The 16495-nt window shown below is 37.0% G+C and overlaps 1 protein-coding gene across 2 annotated transcripts; it reads left to right on the top strand.

Annotated features, from left to right (window-relative positions):
- The first annotated feature begins 2354 nt into the window (after positions 1–2354).
- Positions 2355–15990, top strand: gtpbp1 (GTP binding protein 1). 2 transcript variants are annotated; one of them, XM_033971433.2, is made up of 14 exons: positions 2355–2736; positions 4058–4169; positions 5797–5977; positions 6621–6804; positions 7234–7398; positions 8140–8263; positions 8341–8455; positions 8734–8878; positions 9253–9435; positions 10065–10200; positions 10630–10808; positions 11402–11563; positions 11999–12049; positions 13693–15990. In XM_033971433.2, exons 1-14 carry the CDS (start codon positions 2548–2550, stop codon positions 13804–13806), a joined length of 2040 nt encoding a protein of 679 aa, XP_033827324.1. In that variant the 5' UTR covers positions 2355–2547; the 3' UTR covers positions 13807–15990. The 2 variants fall into 2 exon arrangements, with proteins under 2 accessions (XP_033827324.1, XP_033827325.1); XM_033971434.2 differs by lacking the exon at positions 11999–12049 and having other exon boundaries at positions 13693–14143.
- The last annotated feature ends 505 nt before the right edge of the window (positions 15991–16495 follow it).

The following is a 16495-nucleotide window of genomic DNA, read 5'->3' as shown; positions in this document are numbered from 1 at the left end:
CTCTGTGGTTGCGCTCTGGTGATATTTCTTATGGCTGTAGTCTATTCACATTGCTCAGTCAACCATTTTCACTGTCTTCTCCTCCTCTACCATTTCTTCTTTAGTGTCTCCATCTGTAAAGTCCATCTCACCAGTTTGTTTTTTGGTTATAATCCCCCTCAGTGGTTCTGATACCTCTCTCTTCGATCTGTAATTTTCTGAGATCAGATGAGATCAGGCGTTGATAAGGAGATTTGACCACGACCAGTCTAAAATAAAAAAAAGAAAACAAATAAAATCAAGTTAAAAGTCATCCAACTTATTCTAAATCTTTCCGTAAATCTTTTTTTTTTTTTTAATTATTATTATTAAAACATGCAACATCTTCCTTCTTTTATGTCTTCAGGTCTGGTCAACCAAATGTATGAATCAACTTATCTAAAAGTTATTAAAACAATATCAGCCTTTCTCTTCTCACCAGTGTTTGTTGAGTGTTGAGTGTGGAGTGAATGATTAAGGCATGGAATTAGAAAGCAACTGTATAAAATGTATATAATAACATTTTTACTACACGTGGCTCAACTCAGTATTCATCCTCTGGAAAATATGACATTTCAGTGACATTTGGGGTAGATGCATGTTAAAACTGAACCTTTTGTTTCCCCCCAGTGGTCAAAATTAGACATTACTCCAATCTAGAGGTCTAAGTGCATTTATTTGAGCAACTTTTAAATACAATTGTTCTTTTTGGTCCTATTTGAGTAACATAATATTTATGTTGGTAATATTAAAAGTCCTATATTATGCAAAATTGACTCTTGTGAGCTTTAATCCATGTTGTAATGTTGTTACATCATCAAAAACATACTTGTTGAGTTGTGTTTTGTTTCATTCACTCATCATTAAACTGTCTACATCTCCAAAGCTCAAAATGCTCTGTTCAACCTTGTGATGTCATGTAGTGGTAGTTTTCAAGTCACTTTATCTTTTGTTAGAAGTGTTAGTAGAAGTTGGCAGTTCCAGGGCTGAAATGATCCAAATGATTCTGGTAAAGGTGCGTTTAATTTAAAGACACAGTGGAGCACTTCCTGTATTACCACATGACATCATAATGTGGCACAGAGTGTTTTCTATTTGAGAGAAGAACTAAATATGCAGGATTTGTGTGTTAAACAAAACACAAATCCAGGTATGTTTTTAAAAAGGAAACAACATGATAACAGATCAGAATATAGCACAATGCAGTAACAGTGCTGTTACTTGAGAACATTTATATACCACCTAATGCTGTTATTGAAATGCCTACTTTCAATTTCTAGTCAAAAGTATGTATCTTTAGCTGACCTGTTATTATACTATTTTATGTCAAATATTTCATTTAACTCAATGAACTCAATTGAACTAATTATATCCTTAACCTATTTAAACAGAAAACATAGACTGTGCAATTAGTATAACCAAATTTTATCATTAAACCAATGTGTAATTAATGATGTTATAATGAAATTGCTCAAACTATAGCCTATCCTATATCAAGTCAGTCTGATGCAACCACAGCACAGACGACAGCAATATGCGATGGTTTCCTTGTTGTTCTAGTCCTCTGTTTGCATTGCACTCTAATCTAATGTAGCCTGTTATCAAAGCTGTAAATTGAGCATTGAAGATTTATAGCAAAAGGAAGTTTGTCCATAATTTTAAATGGACAAACTTTACAAATGTGTTTGGAATAATTCAAGCTCTATCTGCTGTTATCAAGGTTATCTGGCTTTATAATTATAGACTAGCGTTGTCACAACTACTAAAATTTAAAACTCAATTTTGATACTAAGGAATAGACTCAATCGACACCCCTGGTTTTAGTATTAGCATAGTATTGATCTGGTTTTCAATACTTCTGACAGTCCTATCATAGACATACACAATATAATTTAAACTATATGTTGGCCTTTCCTATTTTACAACCTGGTTTGGTTTAAATTAAGTTTAATCTAAATTTTTGTGATAGCCTGCCCAATATCTGGAATTTCCCCATTGTGAGACAAATGTATTATTATTTCTATTTAGTGTGAAACTTGGACAACATCTTTTTAAATATCAAACATAAACAGAATACCTTTGCTTACTCACCTGAATTTATGCTCTTACATAAGTCCGTTGCACACATTTCACCTGTGGTTACATCAACCTGGACAGAGCATTACAGCTATATTACACCATAACAAAACTTTATCTAATTATATGAACCACCTCCTGTCTGTGATTGGTCTGTCATTTAAATATTCTGAAATTCTGCAGTCTGATTGGACAGTATAGCAAAATAGGCGGGGCTACATACCTAACCACGCCTTCCTCATGATTATTACTAAACCGCTAATAACAACTTTAAAAGGCAGGGATCTTACATTCAAATTGACTATTTTGCACACTGCTGGACCTAATTGACCAAATGCACGTTGACATATTTGGGATTTAGCTTTTTTTTTTTAGATGTTTTTAAGGCGTTGATTTCGTTTGCCCAGCCGTTTCCACAACAACTGCTGCAGTCCTGTTTATTTACACGGAAAAATGGCTTCGATAGCAGCCGCAGCAGCGAGCCTCGACCCGGGCTCCATACCGCTCGCAGACGCTTTGGTCCCCGCCAGCATCTTCGCTCCAGACAGGGGAGGATGTGCGGAGGATATCGGGGATGAGAGCTTTGAAGATGAGGACGTGTTGAATGGAGAGTCTCTGGATCGCGTTGACTTCACCAGCAAGGCAAGCAATCAAGCTAGGCCCCGGTTAGCTTAGCGATTTAGCATCTCCGGCTACAAATGAATGAATGGGATAAACGCATAATAACGCGTTTATTATAATATATTTCGAGTCTGTGTGCAAATGCAATGAATGTGGGCTTCAAAATGTTAGAATTCTGATTTTGCAATGGTAAAAGTTTCATAAAATAGCCGCGGAATATGAATAAATGAAAGAAATAGGCAATTTAGTTTTAGCTAGCCTAGCGCCGCCTGCTTGCTAACTCTGTAACGAAATTATAATAACAAGGGATAAACAAGATGTCTGCGTTATCTGTCGTGTTTTTAAATATGTGCAATTCAAAAATGTGTAGGAATACAATTTTACAAAACAATTAAATCATTACAAAAGCATATATATAACATGATATGCGTGGAAATCATTTTATGCAACAGATAAGGCAGGGTAGTGCAGACATGCTAGCCTTATTTGTAGCATAAGAGTAGATAACACGCTTATTGAGCAGTTTCAAATAGGCTAATTTGACACACAAACTTACAACAATACTGCAGTATGTGGGTGGTACAAAGTGCATATAAACTGACGTATAGATTGATTACAGGGACTTGCATAGGTTGGAGGACTTAAAGATTTGGTTTTATGTATATTCCACCTGCTTGTGTCAGCATATGTTAGTCATCTATACGTGTATTTAGTGTTTACTCAATGTACTAATGAAAATATTAGGCTACCCATTTGTTTATGTTTTATTATAGTATAGTGTGGGCTTTATTAACAAAAAATAATAGCTATATATATTGTGTAATTTATTCTCAATAATCAAATTATATTGATTAAAATGAAACAAAAACTTGTTCTAGTCCTCTGTTTGCATTGTACTCTAATCTAATGCTGCCTTTTATCAAAGCTGTATATTGAGCATTGAGGATTTATAGCAGAAGGAAATTTGTCCATAATTTTAAATGGACAAACTGTATAAATGTGTTTGGAATAATTCAAGCTCTATCTGCTGTTATCAAAGGTATCTGGCTTGCATCTCTAAAACTTTCATATACACAGATGTTCCACTATATATTGCACATCTCTTAGTAAAATAAAACATTATTAATAGATATTTATTTTTATAGTGGCAATTTAAAACATAGCATTGGCATCGAGGACATAGATAAAATATATTTATAGATTTATACAAGTTTGTAACCCATAGATGTCAAATGGTAGTAGCAGCGTTTGTGAGTCAAGCTATAAAGAAGTTGATGAATAAGTGAAATTCTTTGTTTTGTTTTTTTCTGCCCCCTCACTCTCTCCTCACAAATCCTAACAGCTCGCCCTGGTGAGCCCAAATGGAGAGCAGTACGACTCACTACTGCGGCAGTTACGCGACCGCATGGAAGAGGGCAGCGGTGAGACCATCTACGTGGTGGGGATGGGCTCAGGTATGATAGAAGAAAAGTAAATTCACCATGTGCTAATGCTGTTTACAGCACAAAAATATACACAAAGTAGTTTCAGTTTTATTCAGAAGTTAAAACATCCTGTTTGGTGAGGTTTTCGTCTTCTCAACATTTCATCTCTCTATAAGGAATTGAGACTTGGTGATAGTTTAGTATCAGGCTGCACGATGAATCAAAATCAAACTGAAATCACAATTACCAAATCACAAAGGCTTCAGTTTTTAAGTACCATCCACAAACAACAAAATCGGCATAAAAACGGCAAACACTGTAGTTTAAATGTGTACAAACATGCGATTCTTTTAGTATTTGTCAGTTCATATTTCAGTCTTTTTGACAATTCTGGATGCCGTTAAAATGTGCAAATCTTATTATTGAAACATGAACCGCAAATCTAATTGTCATCAGAGAGCTTGTCAAAAAAATACAATTTGATATTTTACCCACATCGTTCACCCATACTTTGGTGCACTTAGTTTTTTTATTTTCAGCATTATAGAACTGACAGCAGTAGTGGGGAATGTATTGTTATTCCCCACAGTTGCCAAGAAAGGATACCAGAGCCTCTACAAGCATTTAAATGGAAAGTGAAAAGAAACCCAGGGGAAAACAAGCATTATTGCGCAAAGTGAAACCCTTGGGCTCCTACCATCCCTTTTTACAAACACGTGTAGAAGCCACTACACCGCAGTAAACTTGCTTTGCTCTCTCAGATAACTGCACAGATGGTGGTTCCCAGGGTCTGACGTGAGGAGGTTATGCAGCCTCTGCTTCCAGGAATAATTTACAAAAAGAATAATTAATAAGAAATAATCCCTATATATGAGAAAATTAATTAAATGATCTTGGTCAATGTGTAATTCATAATTATATCACTTATTTCTGTGACTGCTTGTTGTAACTGGATGTGTGTGCTGACCCCTTGATCAGATCTATTGTGAGAAAGTATTACGTGATGAAAGCAGGGGCATCCAGTTGTGATAGAATGACTGATGTGTTCATGTACTCGTCGACCAAAAAATAATTTCTACTATGGTGGGCAATAAAGTTTAAGTTAAACTTAGGCCCTGGGGCCAGTTGAGACACTCAAAAGAATTTTGATTTGCTTTCAGACTTCCTATATTGGCACAAATTGCCACTGGTAGAAAAAAAAAATCCTAGTCTCCTATTCAGTCTTATCATATTTATAATCTTGACTTGATATTGGTTCCAAGCTTAAATACAGATGTTGCCTCACAAAGCTAATGCTCCATTTAATTGATCCACAGAAACAAATGAATTCTGATGTTCTGGGATGATGAGCCAATGTCAGGGCGAGGCAATGTTTTTTTCTACAATGTTAGATTTTATTTTATTTGGTCTCATAAAAAAACTTAAATGCACATGCTTTTACTGGCAGTGTATTGGCTGCAAACCTCTTCATTAAGTAGAACCAAGCTGATCATTGACCATTAGAAATAGAATTAGAATTTGATCAAAAATATATTATCTTCCTAGCCTTACCCAATATATCTCTTTATGTCTATAAAATAAAATATTTGGACATAAAATATTGTGCATTACACATGTACTTCCTCTGTAATATCTGCCCCTCTCCCTTGTTGTACAGATGGAGGAGACTGGGGCCTGGATGAGTCAGACATGGAGGCCTCTGTAGCCACAGTGCGCTCCATGTGTGAGCAGATCGACGCAGACCTCATCCCTCTCCGCGAGCGCACAGAGGCTGCAGGATCCGTACGTGACTACCTGATCCGCAGACGTGTGGGGGAGCTGGACTTCCTGGAGGTCAGGTAAGAGGTCAAAAGTCAGAAGAATAATGTGAGATAAATGTATGTTCACCTGCCCAGGGACTGCAGATGGAAAGTAGCAGTAGTGAAATCTGGTACAAATCATCTTTTCTTTTGTAAGATTAATGAATTTGTAAATGTTCCCTGACAAAATATCAGTCTCAACTCACTAGAGCCAGTTTCCAAAACAGACCAGTAACTGAAGAATAGAACCTACACATCAACTTGTCGGGATAGCAGCCAAGAGTCACATACAAATGCAGTTAACATCGCCACATAAACAGTTACAAGAACGACAAAAGGTGTCAACTCTGATCTAAACACAAATTACCACAGTTATTTTAGCTTTTTTGGTCAATTTGCCTTGTAGTTGTTTGCCTCTCATGAGCATAGTGCTGTTGTGTCCTTGGGCAAAACACCTCAACCATATTGTCCTTGGTAGCTTGTTGTTCCAGGAACCACTTCCTCCCATATCAACTGTAAACTTGAACAAAAGATAGTTGCAGAGGGAGATGCACACAGCACATAGTGGTCTTATTTTGAGCCTAAGGGACAAAACAGATTTTGCTTAACTACATATATCACATATTTATTTTGCAAAGTCTTTGCTTGCAATAAAGATGTTATTGCTTCTCTTTTACTCCAGAGTTGCTGTAGTGGGAAATGTGGATGCGGGTAAGAGCACTCTTTTGGGCGTTCTGACACATGGAGAGCTGGACAACGGCAGAGGCTTTGCTCGCCAAAAGCTCTTCAGACACAAGCACGAGATGGAGAGCGGACGCACCAGCAGTGTGGGGAACGACATCCTCGGCTTTGATCAGGAGGGACAGGTGAGGAGAACAACTTCTACTGCAACAACAGAAATACTGAGAAAGAAATGCTGATCGGCTAAAAGTGGCACCTGTAATTAGGAAGCAAAGACAATTGATGCTTTGCAAAGACATCACGCTGGGTGTTCTACATGTATCTCTGTGGTGGAATGTTCTGCAGTTACCATGGAGACATGGTGCACAGATTAGCAAACACTGGCAAATAAATTTTAAGATTCTGAAAAGAAAGAAAAAACAATGGGTTTAAACAACATATTTTCTGGAGCCTGTGATCAGTACGAGCATTCATGGTCCTGTTCAGATTCAAGTCTAACAGAGCCTCTAGTTAGGACATTTTTTTCTGAAATATTGTTATCGTAAAATTTAACAATAACAATTCTACTTTTCTACTTTGTGTCTGAATAACATTATCTTTTTGTCAATTTCCAGGTAGTGAACAAGCCTGACAGTCATGGAGGCAGCCTGGACTGGACCAAGATCTGTGAGAAGTCCTCCAAAGTGATCACGTTCATCGATCTGGCCGGTCACGAAAAGTACCTCAAGACCACTGTGTTTGGGATGACTGGTCACCTGCCCGACTTCTGCATGCTCATGGTAAGTGCACAGTCTAATATGTTCTTTTATGTAGTCAACCTGAATCTTATTATATCAATATACAGAAGGGCCATATTGAATTGAAATGAACATAATACTAGAAAAAAGAAATGAATGCAGGATTAAACAGATGGCCAAGTAAAATATCATGTTGGCATGTAAAAATGTGTTGGAATTAAAGGAACTGTGTGTACCCCGTGCTCTTGTAGTATTAAAAAGGTGTTATAATCAGAACTGAATATGGGTTACTAGTGCCTTAACCTGCATATATAGTAGAAGATGCATACAAGTTTTCCTCTTTCTTACATGGACAGGCCACGCCTCACGTGAAAGCTCTGAACCTCTAGAATTCACTCACTGAGCTGCAGAGGCTGCACTAGCACTGATTCATGACTGGCTGCAGGTGCTTGAGTTTAGGTAGTGATGATTCAGATCAGAGAGAGTCAGAGAGTTTAGGTCTAAACCAAACCTTGAGGTAAAAATAAGTCAGCTACGTACTCTCTGCATCTAATTATGAAGCGTTCTGTTTGTAATTGTGCTGCTAGCATGCCAATTGCTGTTGAGATTAGCATTCCCTTCACGGCAAAACAATTAATGTTCTAATGAGCTTCTACTGTTTTAAAGATGAGCAGTCACCACTATGACTTTGATTAAAATTGCTAAACATGTGGAAAAGAACTGAGGTATAATTTTTCTTCCAAATTGCCCTGTCCTAACCTTGAATATCTTTCTTTTGTGCAGGTGGGCAGTAACGCTGGTATAGTAGGAATGACCAAAGAGCACCTGGGGTTGGCGCTAGCTCTCAATGTGCCTGTGTTTGTGGTGGTGACCAAGATAGACATGTGTCCCTCAAATATCCTGCAGGGTACTAAATATTTACTATATTTGTACATATTTGTATTTATATAAAGTATACTGACTGATCCTTGTGTCTTTTAACAGAGACATTAAAGCTGCTCCAGAGGTTACTCAAGTCTCCAGGCTGTAGGAAGATCCCTGTTCTTGTCCAAAACAAAGACGATGTTATAGTGACCGCGTCCAATTTCAGTTCTGAGAGGTACAGCCTGTTTGCTTACTCTTTACATTACATTTCGCTGAACTCTTTGGCAGTCAGTAGAGTGAAGTATTATCAGGGGGTCAGTACGATATTATGTCATTTTAAAAAGAGGCGCAAATCACAGGAGAGTTTAGTAATTTATGTATTCATTCTAACTAAAGGCGCTGCATGAACAAACTGTGTATAAGCTTGTTGTATAGAAAAACTTAAATTAAAATAGTTCTTGTGTGGCTTCTTACAAAACATTGCAATCGTAACTTTACTTTGTGTCTTTGCAGGATGTGTCCAATCTTCCAGATCTCCAATGTGACCGGTGAAAACATGGACCTACTCAAGATGTTCCTTAACCTCCTGTCCTCCAGAACATCGTACCGTGACGACCAGCCGGCAGAGTTCCAGATAGACGACACCTACTCTGTGCCGGTACATGCACAATCAGATCTTTTGTGGAAAGTACAAGAGTGCATTAGCTTTATTGGCTTAGGGCAAAAAGTGTTCTAAAAGCAGCTGGTCTACGCTCCCCAAGGGAAGTAACAGAAGGCACCTTTTGTAGTTGTAGATGTAATGTTAATGAATTACACCAGGAGACATTCTCTCTACTCACTTTCAATTATGCAATGGTAGAAAAGAGTTTCTTTGGACAAACCTTATTTTGTGAAACAGCTAAAAATACACAGAAGCATAGTTTTTTGCCTTCTGTAAACTACAATGAATTATTTTGTATAAAACCAAGCAGGATTCCATTACACACCAAAGAATGATTATAAAGGAAACTAAATATATTACTGTGTTTCTAGGGAGTGGGAACAGTAGTGTCTGGAACTACTTTGCGTGGATTGATACGTCTGAACGACACCATGCTCCTGGGCCCAGACCCTTTGGGCAGCTTCATTCCTATCGCTGTCAAATCCATCCACAGAAAAAGAATGCCCGTGAAGGAGGTGAGAGGAGGCCAGACCGCTTCCTTTGCTCTTAAAAAGGTACGTAATGTTTTAGAAAATTCACTGTTCTATACACCAAGGCCGTGTTTCTCAACAGGGACACATACATAAACATGGTATAAAGGTTTTATTCATCATGTGCATTTATAGTGAAAAATAAAGAAAATATTTGCTGTCAAAAGGTTTAAAACATATGAAATACAAATAAACAATATGCAATAATAAAATATTCTACCCAGATTTTTTATTTTAATTAATATGAATACAAGGTTAAACAGTTAAAGGTGCTGTGCCTAATTTTTACCATGAAGTAATTCATTTTAAATGGTTTGCAGTGGTCCAATGTTACTCCTCACTTTCAAGTTTATAAGCATTTTTCACAACTTTGAGAGAACAGAGCTGTGTTTTGCCGTGAAGATAAAGCTAACAACAACTAGCATGCTAACATACTCTAACTGTGTATTTTGACCTCCAGTGCTGCTTATACAATATATCTGTACTGAAGCTAGGTACACAACCTTTAAAGTAGTGGTGACATCAGTTAATAAGTGCTATTTGGTTGTTTTTTTGTTTATTTATTTAGTATTTTTTTACATAAATAAATGACTTGTTATACCGGACTACAGTGCATGGACAAATAAAGTGAATGTTTTCTCTTGTATTGTCAGATCAAGCGCTCGTCGATCCGTAAGGGCATGGTGATGGTTTCTCCTAAGCTAAACCCACAAGCCACATGGGAGTTTGAGGCAGAGATCCTGGTGCTACATCATCCCACCACGATATCCCCCCGATACCAGGCTATGGGTACGTAGCAACAAGCTAACTGCACTAGAAAAAACGTTGCCTAAAATAAAAGCCTGTTTTTGTTCAGTTTGGTTGTGTTTGTTTTAGAGCTGCACGATTTGGGAAAAATATCTAATAGCAATTTATCTGACAATCATTGCCATTGAGTTTATATTTGCAATTTATGTTTTAATAGGATTTTGTTAAAAGTTCATATTTTAAGGAGATTTTGTGAAACAAAATGATGGTTCTTCAAAAACTGCAGCCTTTGGGATTTGCTAACTGCTAGTTGGATTGCGATTAATCTTGCAGCGCGATTAGCAATTCAAAACTAAATATTTTTATATCTTTTGATGGGCAAAGTCCTCAAAAAAGACAAATATAAACTTCATTACTGTCAAAACTTAAAAGCTAAAAAGCTAATTGCATATACTGTATTGTTGTTTCCAGTGCACTGTGGCAGTATCCGTCAGACAGCCACCATCTTGTCCATGAACCGTGACTGTCTGAGAACCGGAGACAAGGCCACAGTCCACTTTAGGTTCATCAAGACCCCAGAATATCTGCACTGTGAGCAGAGACTGGTGTTCAGAGAGGGAAGGACCAAGGCTGTGGGCACCATCACCAAGGTAACCGCACACACAATATGCTTTTCCACCTTCAAGACACACAAAGCACTTTACGTGAAACAACCACCCATCCATTCACACGCACATTCACACACCAGTGTACACAGACACTCCCTGTGATGTTTATGTCGAGATTTGAACAGCTAACCTTCGGCTCAGAGGACAAACACTTTGCCAGCTGAGCTACTGTCGGCGTCTCACCAAAATGTATATGCAGTTGTGTTTTATTTCCTCGATGATGTTACACTGTAGCAAACATAGTAAACATCTATGTTGCATTTATTCTATTAGAGGTGTTTTTATTGCTCAAAAATACCTTGAAAAACACGCTTTACTTTAAATCTACCTGCAGATTTGTCTATATCACGCTAAAATGCCTTTAGTCTTTTAAAGGCATTTTGTATTGGGTAAAAGCCAAATGTATTTTATTACTATATCTGAAAATGTATTGCACATTTTAAAAATCAATGAGAAGACTGGAAGGATAATAAGTTTAAAGAGCGATGTGTTGCTGGGCATTGTTGAGCTATTTTAAGTTATTTAACACATTTTTGTGATCTGCTTTTTCAGCTTTGTTCACTGTCTTTTCACAGCTTTTGCAGTCAACCAACAATTTGCCATCGAATTCTAAACCTCCTCAGATCAAAATGCAGTCGACCAAAAAGGCCCATATACGAAAAGAAGAGAGCAGCACAGCGGCAGGAGAGGAGTCAGCCACGATAGCACCGAGCGCAGGCCCCAGCACAATACCACCGGTGAGAATTTAACTGTTCTAGAGTTTATGTCATTTTTCTCCTTTACTGTTATGAGTGATTATAGATGTAACAGTGTAATCATAAGAGACAGAAAGGCAAAAAACCTTATTGTTAGTAAGTTCATAGCAGAAATAATAATAAGATTCACTGCTCGTCCAAGCTGCTTCTTGAGTTCTGCTCAGATTGCTGGTATATATAATGTTCTAATGTTTCTTCTTACAATAATTGTAACACTAAAATCTGTCATTGTGTTATCCCTTGTCTATAAATCTAATGAACTAACAACACATATGTTATAACTAACTCTTTCTACTCTCTCTCCTCCATTTTTTGTATTGTTTACTTTGTTGGTTCCATGTCTTCCCATCCCATTATTATATATTTTCTATTTTATTTTCTGCTGCGCTCTCTCCCTCCCTCCTGCTGGTCACACAGGGAGAGGGAGACGAGGACCCTCAAATAAAGGAGGGCAACAAAGAGAACAAGGTAACAACTGTCAAAATGGCCGACAAACTAAGTGTAACGTTTTTTTACTTGTCAAAAACGTGGTGTTTGGGTGTTTTAAATGTTTGTGATGATAGCACCTCAAATAAGAAGGTCACAGGTTTGATTTCTGGACAGTGTTGGGTATTTCTGTGTTTGCATGTTCTCTGTGTCTGTGTACAGTAGGTTAAACTAGATTTATTATGGAAAATCGACATTTCAGAGCTTCTATAACTATATAGCAGACACAAGGACAATATGTCTTCTTTAATGCTAGATACTCCTGACCTAGATGTTGGCACAGATTTGGAGTAGGATCCTCAGGCAGTACTTTGTGGTTGTCTAGCGCCCCTGACTGGTGAGTCCAAATTTCTTTATGGCGACCAAAAAGTTGACCATAATTATATTCTTCATCAAACTGTCAAAATGCATTTTAGTTGTTATTTTGCAGGATGAGATCTGTCAAGTATCAAGCGGCCATTATGTATATCGATTAGGTATGCTGTTGTACGAGAACCATGTGGAAACAACAGCCTGCGACTATCCCAGACTGTGTCCGAATGCCTACCTGAGCTCCTCTCCCCTCATTCACTCCATAGGCCTGCACTATTTAGTCTATAGTGCTCTCACTGACAGAGTGATTCGCACACGCAGGTCACTACTTTCAGGTCATGTGACTCGGCCATATGGAGGAAAAAGTGTCTGCTAAACTGGACTGGCACATAAGTATTTACGGGCTAATAATAACTGTACAAGTTTTTGTCGAGATGGAGTTATCGCAAATGGACTGGACTATTTGCCTTTTGTCTGAGACTTGGAAATTATCGCACTTTTAACAGCTTAAGCTTACGTAAGCGGCTAATGCTACCAAATTTACACTATAACTGTTTATTTAACAGTTTGTTATTCATAATCAGGGAGCAACACTGCTTTCACTGAGTCGTGTCATGTCCATTTAAAGACCTGTTGCTCTCTGCTGTAGTTTTTCCGATTTCCAATTCTAATTTTGATTGCAGTACATTATTAGCTGCTGGTCATTTGGGCACCACAAAAAATGGCGTGACCCCTAAATAGTGCCTTAACTAGGAAATAGTGTGGACATGCGGGGACAGCTCCAGACTCATGGTGCAACATCACAGTGAGAAAAGGGACTATTTGTTCAAAATGATTGTTGCTCCTCACTCATAGTTTAAAATTATCTACTGGGCCAAACCTGCTTGTCAAAGCCTCATCCTGTCAGATCTCAGAAGCTAAGCAGGTCTGGGCCTGGTCAGTACTTACACAGGAGCCCGCTGGGAGTATCAGGTGCCACAGTTGAGGAGGCAGTGGCAAAAACTGTCATTGTGTCCTTAGGCAAGACGCTTTACCCACATTACCTGGTATGAATGTGGTGTGTGTGTGCCAGTACCACCACTGAGTCTAGAGTGAATGAATGATACACGGAAATGTAAAGAGAGTTTGAGTGTCTGGAAAAGTGCTATAAAAGACTAATGCTTATTGCTTCTATAATGAAATCTCAGGGATGTTATTATTATTTATTGTCCAGCCCGGTCCTACATGTTGTTTGGGTGTAGTCTGGTGTTGTACTGATAATATTATGTTTATTCTATATCTACTCCATTACATGTGTGTTCATTTTTTTGCAGCCAAAATCCGGAGGAGGAGGGAGGAGACGAGGAGGGCAGAGGCATAAAGGAAAGTCCCAGAACACCACCAACGCCACGGCAACGCAGTCTAGCACTGGGGGCGGAGCCTGCTAAGCTATGTGACAATACCTAACCCCTCTGCCACCACTCAAGTGTCTTCATAACATTCAAACCATCAAGTAAAACATCTGGCACAATACCACTGAACTGCAATATTATTTGATTGAACATAAAGGCTGGTTACATGTATAGGGATAATTTATAAACAAAAAAACAACAAAAAACAGTTTTTAACAATTTGGGAGAGTTTTTTTAATTAATTTTTTTAATTACAAATATTGATGATAATTAGTTAACATTGTAAGCACATCCAGAATTCGTAGTTGAAAACTGAACTACAACAAAAAAAAGAAAATTTGATAAAGGACAATTTATAAGTATTTCAAAATGTAAAAAAAAAATAAAAATGTAAACATGCAAAAGCAATGCAAATTAGGGTTTAATTTATTGAAAGTAGGCCTGGGCAATTAATTCAATTAATTTGTGGTTTTAACAAGATTTAGCAAAAATGCAAAATCTTAAAATTGAACATTATTATGAAGGAAGTTTACTCCAGACTTTCTATTTTACAAAGCAGGTTATAGTGCAATTAGATTGTTAAAAAAACGCTAATTCTAATTTGAACTATTTAAATGAGATTACAATACAATACATTTTTGAAGGCAGTTTATGTTTTCATAAATAATAGAATATGATGTGAATGAGAATGTGAAGAGCTTTACCTTCAGTTAAAATCAATAAAAATCCCAATTGTTCAGCGTGTGCAAAAACTGTAGATTTTATTTTTTGGTGATATTGCTCAGGCCTAATTGAAACAAAAAAAACTATCCCACGCATTTTATGATTGCATGAAGACACAGGACATTTTGTCCATTTTATAACAGCCATTTAAATTGTGATTTAAATATGATTGTGATTTTAGCAATTATTCTAAACAAATTTGCATTATAGAAAATTATGTTGAATCAAAATTCTCTGAAGCTTTTCCGACACACCAGCTGTGTAAGGAACGGTTACACTTTTTCCTTCTAGGTTCAGATTTCCTGTTTTTTGCTCTGTTAGGTCTATTGAAGGCCCGTTTTGGATGTCCTCAAGCTGAGAGGACTTTTAAAGCTTTAGTATCAAAATCAGTATCAGAACTGAAAAAGCTGGATTGGTGCATCCCTAATTTATAAATAAATAAATTGTTATAATAAGAAGTTATTCCTGTACATATGTAGCCAGTCCTTTCAAAGGGAACAAATCGGGTACATTTAAAAATTTGAATTTTACAAATACTTAAATAGACCATTGCTGTCCATGTTTTTACATTCTATCCGAGGTATTCATGCACATTTTTTTTCTCTTTTTTTAGGATTAATTGTTGCTGTTTTTAAGGAATTTGAGGTTTTATTAAGGTAAAACTTGAAACCAGAATTGCAAATGGGTGTAGTATTTTATTTATTTGTAGAAAATAGAAGAATTTGATTACTTAGGGAAAAAAAAAATTAACTTTAAACAGCAACAAGGGCAGCTAAAACCCTCCCTCCTATCATTCCCTGTGTGAAGAATTCTATTTATAATATCACATTATGTTGAATGCTTGTGCCCAAATTGGAAAAAAATATATTGTACAAAATGTATGCAAACTGCTCATGAATGTAGCAACACAATTTTCAATTTTAAGTTTTAGCTATACCGGAAATATAAGCTGTAATGTTTCTCAATTTTGCCAGTTTTTTTGTTTTTATTTTGGGTTGAAACACTCAGAGGCGCTGTACCTGATTTTTTTCCCCCATGTATTTGAGCAAAGTAGAGATTTTATAAGCAGCTCTTGCAGTCACAATATGGGCATTTAATTATAAAATATTTTATTGTTGATAATCAGGAAGTGTGCTGTTTAGGATGCTCAGAATGCAAAAGGTAAGTGAGGAGTATCTTTTTACCACTGCAAACTGTTTAAAAGGAACTAGTTCTGTTTTTCACATTTTTAAGAATGGAAAAATCAGGTACAGCGCCTTTAACAATAAGTTTCAGAATTGTTACACACACAAACACGCTTTTAGCATAGTGCAGTTTGCATCGTTCAAATGAGGTAATCCATTCACGTGTAGTTCAAATGGAGAATAGCACACATATTCTACTATGGCAGTTCCTGTTGTTTCTACCCTTATGATTGCATTATAGCTGCTTGTGAATTTCCTGTGACAAAACTCAATATGCCGCCAATATGACCGATAATAAACTGGCTTCAACTGGACATGTGTTGTTTGTGGATTTTTTTCTTCATAATTAGAGGTGGGAGATATTCTGAAAACTTGCAGATATTAAAAACACTACGTCACAATGCATTTATATTGTCTTTCAAAACTCTCAAAGTTTAGCAATGCACTTCAATGCACTCTGTTGTTTCCTCCTCAAGAACAGACCTGGAGTGTTTTGTTTCATTCACACATGTTTAACACACAAATCCTTCATATGTAGGCTGAGTTCTTGTCTCAAACTGAAAACACTCTGTTCCACCTTGTGATGTCATGTGGTAATACAGGAAGTGCTCCACTAAACTGTTTTTTAAACACCATACACCTTCACTAGAATAATTTGGATGATTTTAGCCCTGGAATTGCTAATCTCTACCTCTACATGACATCACAAGGTGGAACAGAGTATTTTGTACTTTAGAGATGTAGACAGACAAATAACAACTCAAACATGTATGAAACAAATATGAAACAGAACAACTCCAGGCATGTTTTTGAGGTGC

Source organism: Periophthalmus magnuspinnatus, chromosome 8, assembly GCF_009829125.3.
Source record: "Periophthalmus magnuspinnatus isolate fPerMag1 chromosome 8, fPerMag1.2.pri, whole genome shotgun sequence".
Lineage (NCBI taxonomy): Eukaryota > Metazoa > Chordata > Actinopteri > Gobiiformes > Gobiidae > Periophthalmus > Periophthalmus magnuspinnatus.
This window is presented reverse-complemented; position numbering and strand designations above follow the sequence as displayed.

Excerpts from the sequence above, each read along its gene's own strand:
- gtpbp1 (XM_033971433.2), top strand. The coding sequence starts at position 2,548 with ATGGCTTCGATAGCAGCCGCAGCAGCGAGCCTCGACCCGGGCTCCATA. Across the intron at positions 4,170-5,796 it reads CGTGGTGGGGATGGGCTCAG|ATGGAGGAGACTGGGGCCTG; the intron begins GTATGATAGAAG and ends CTTGTTGTACAG. Across the intron at positions 8,456-8,733 it reads TCCAATTTCAGTTCTGAGAG|GATGTGTCCAATCTTCCAGA; the intron begins GTACAGCCTGTT and ends GTGTCTTTGCAG.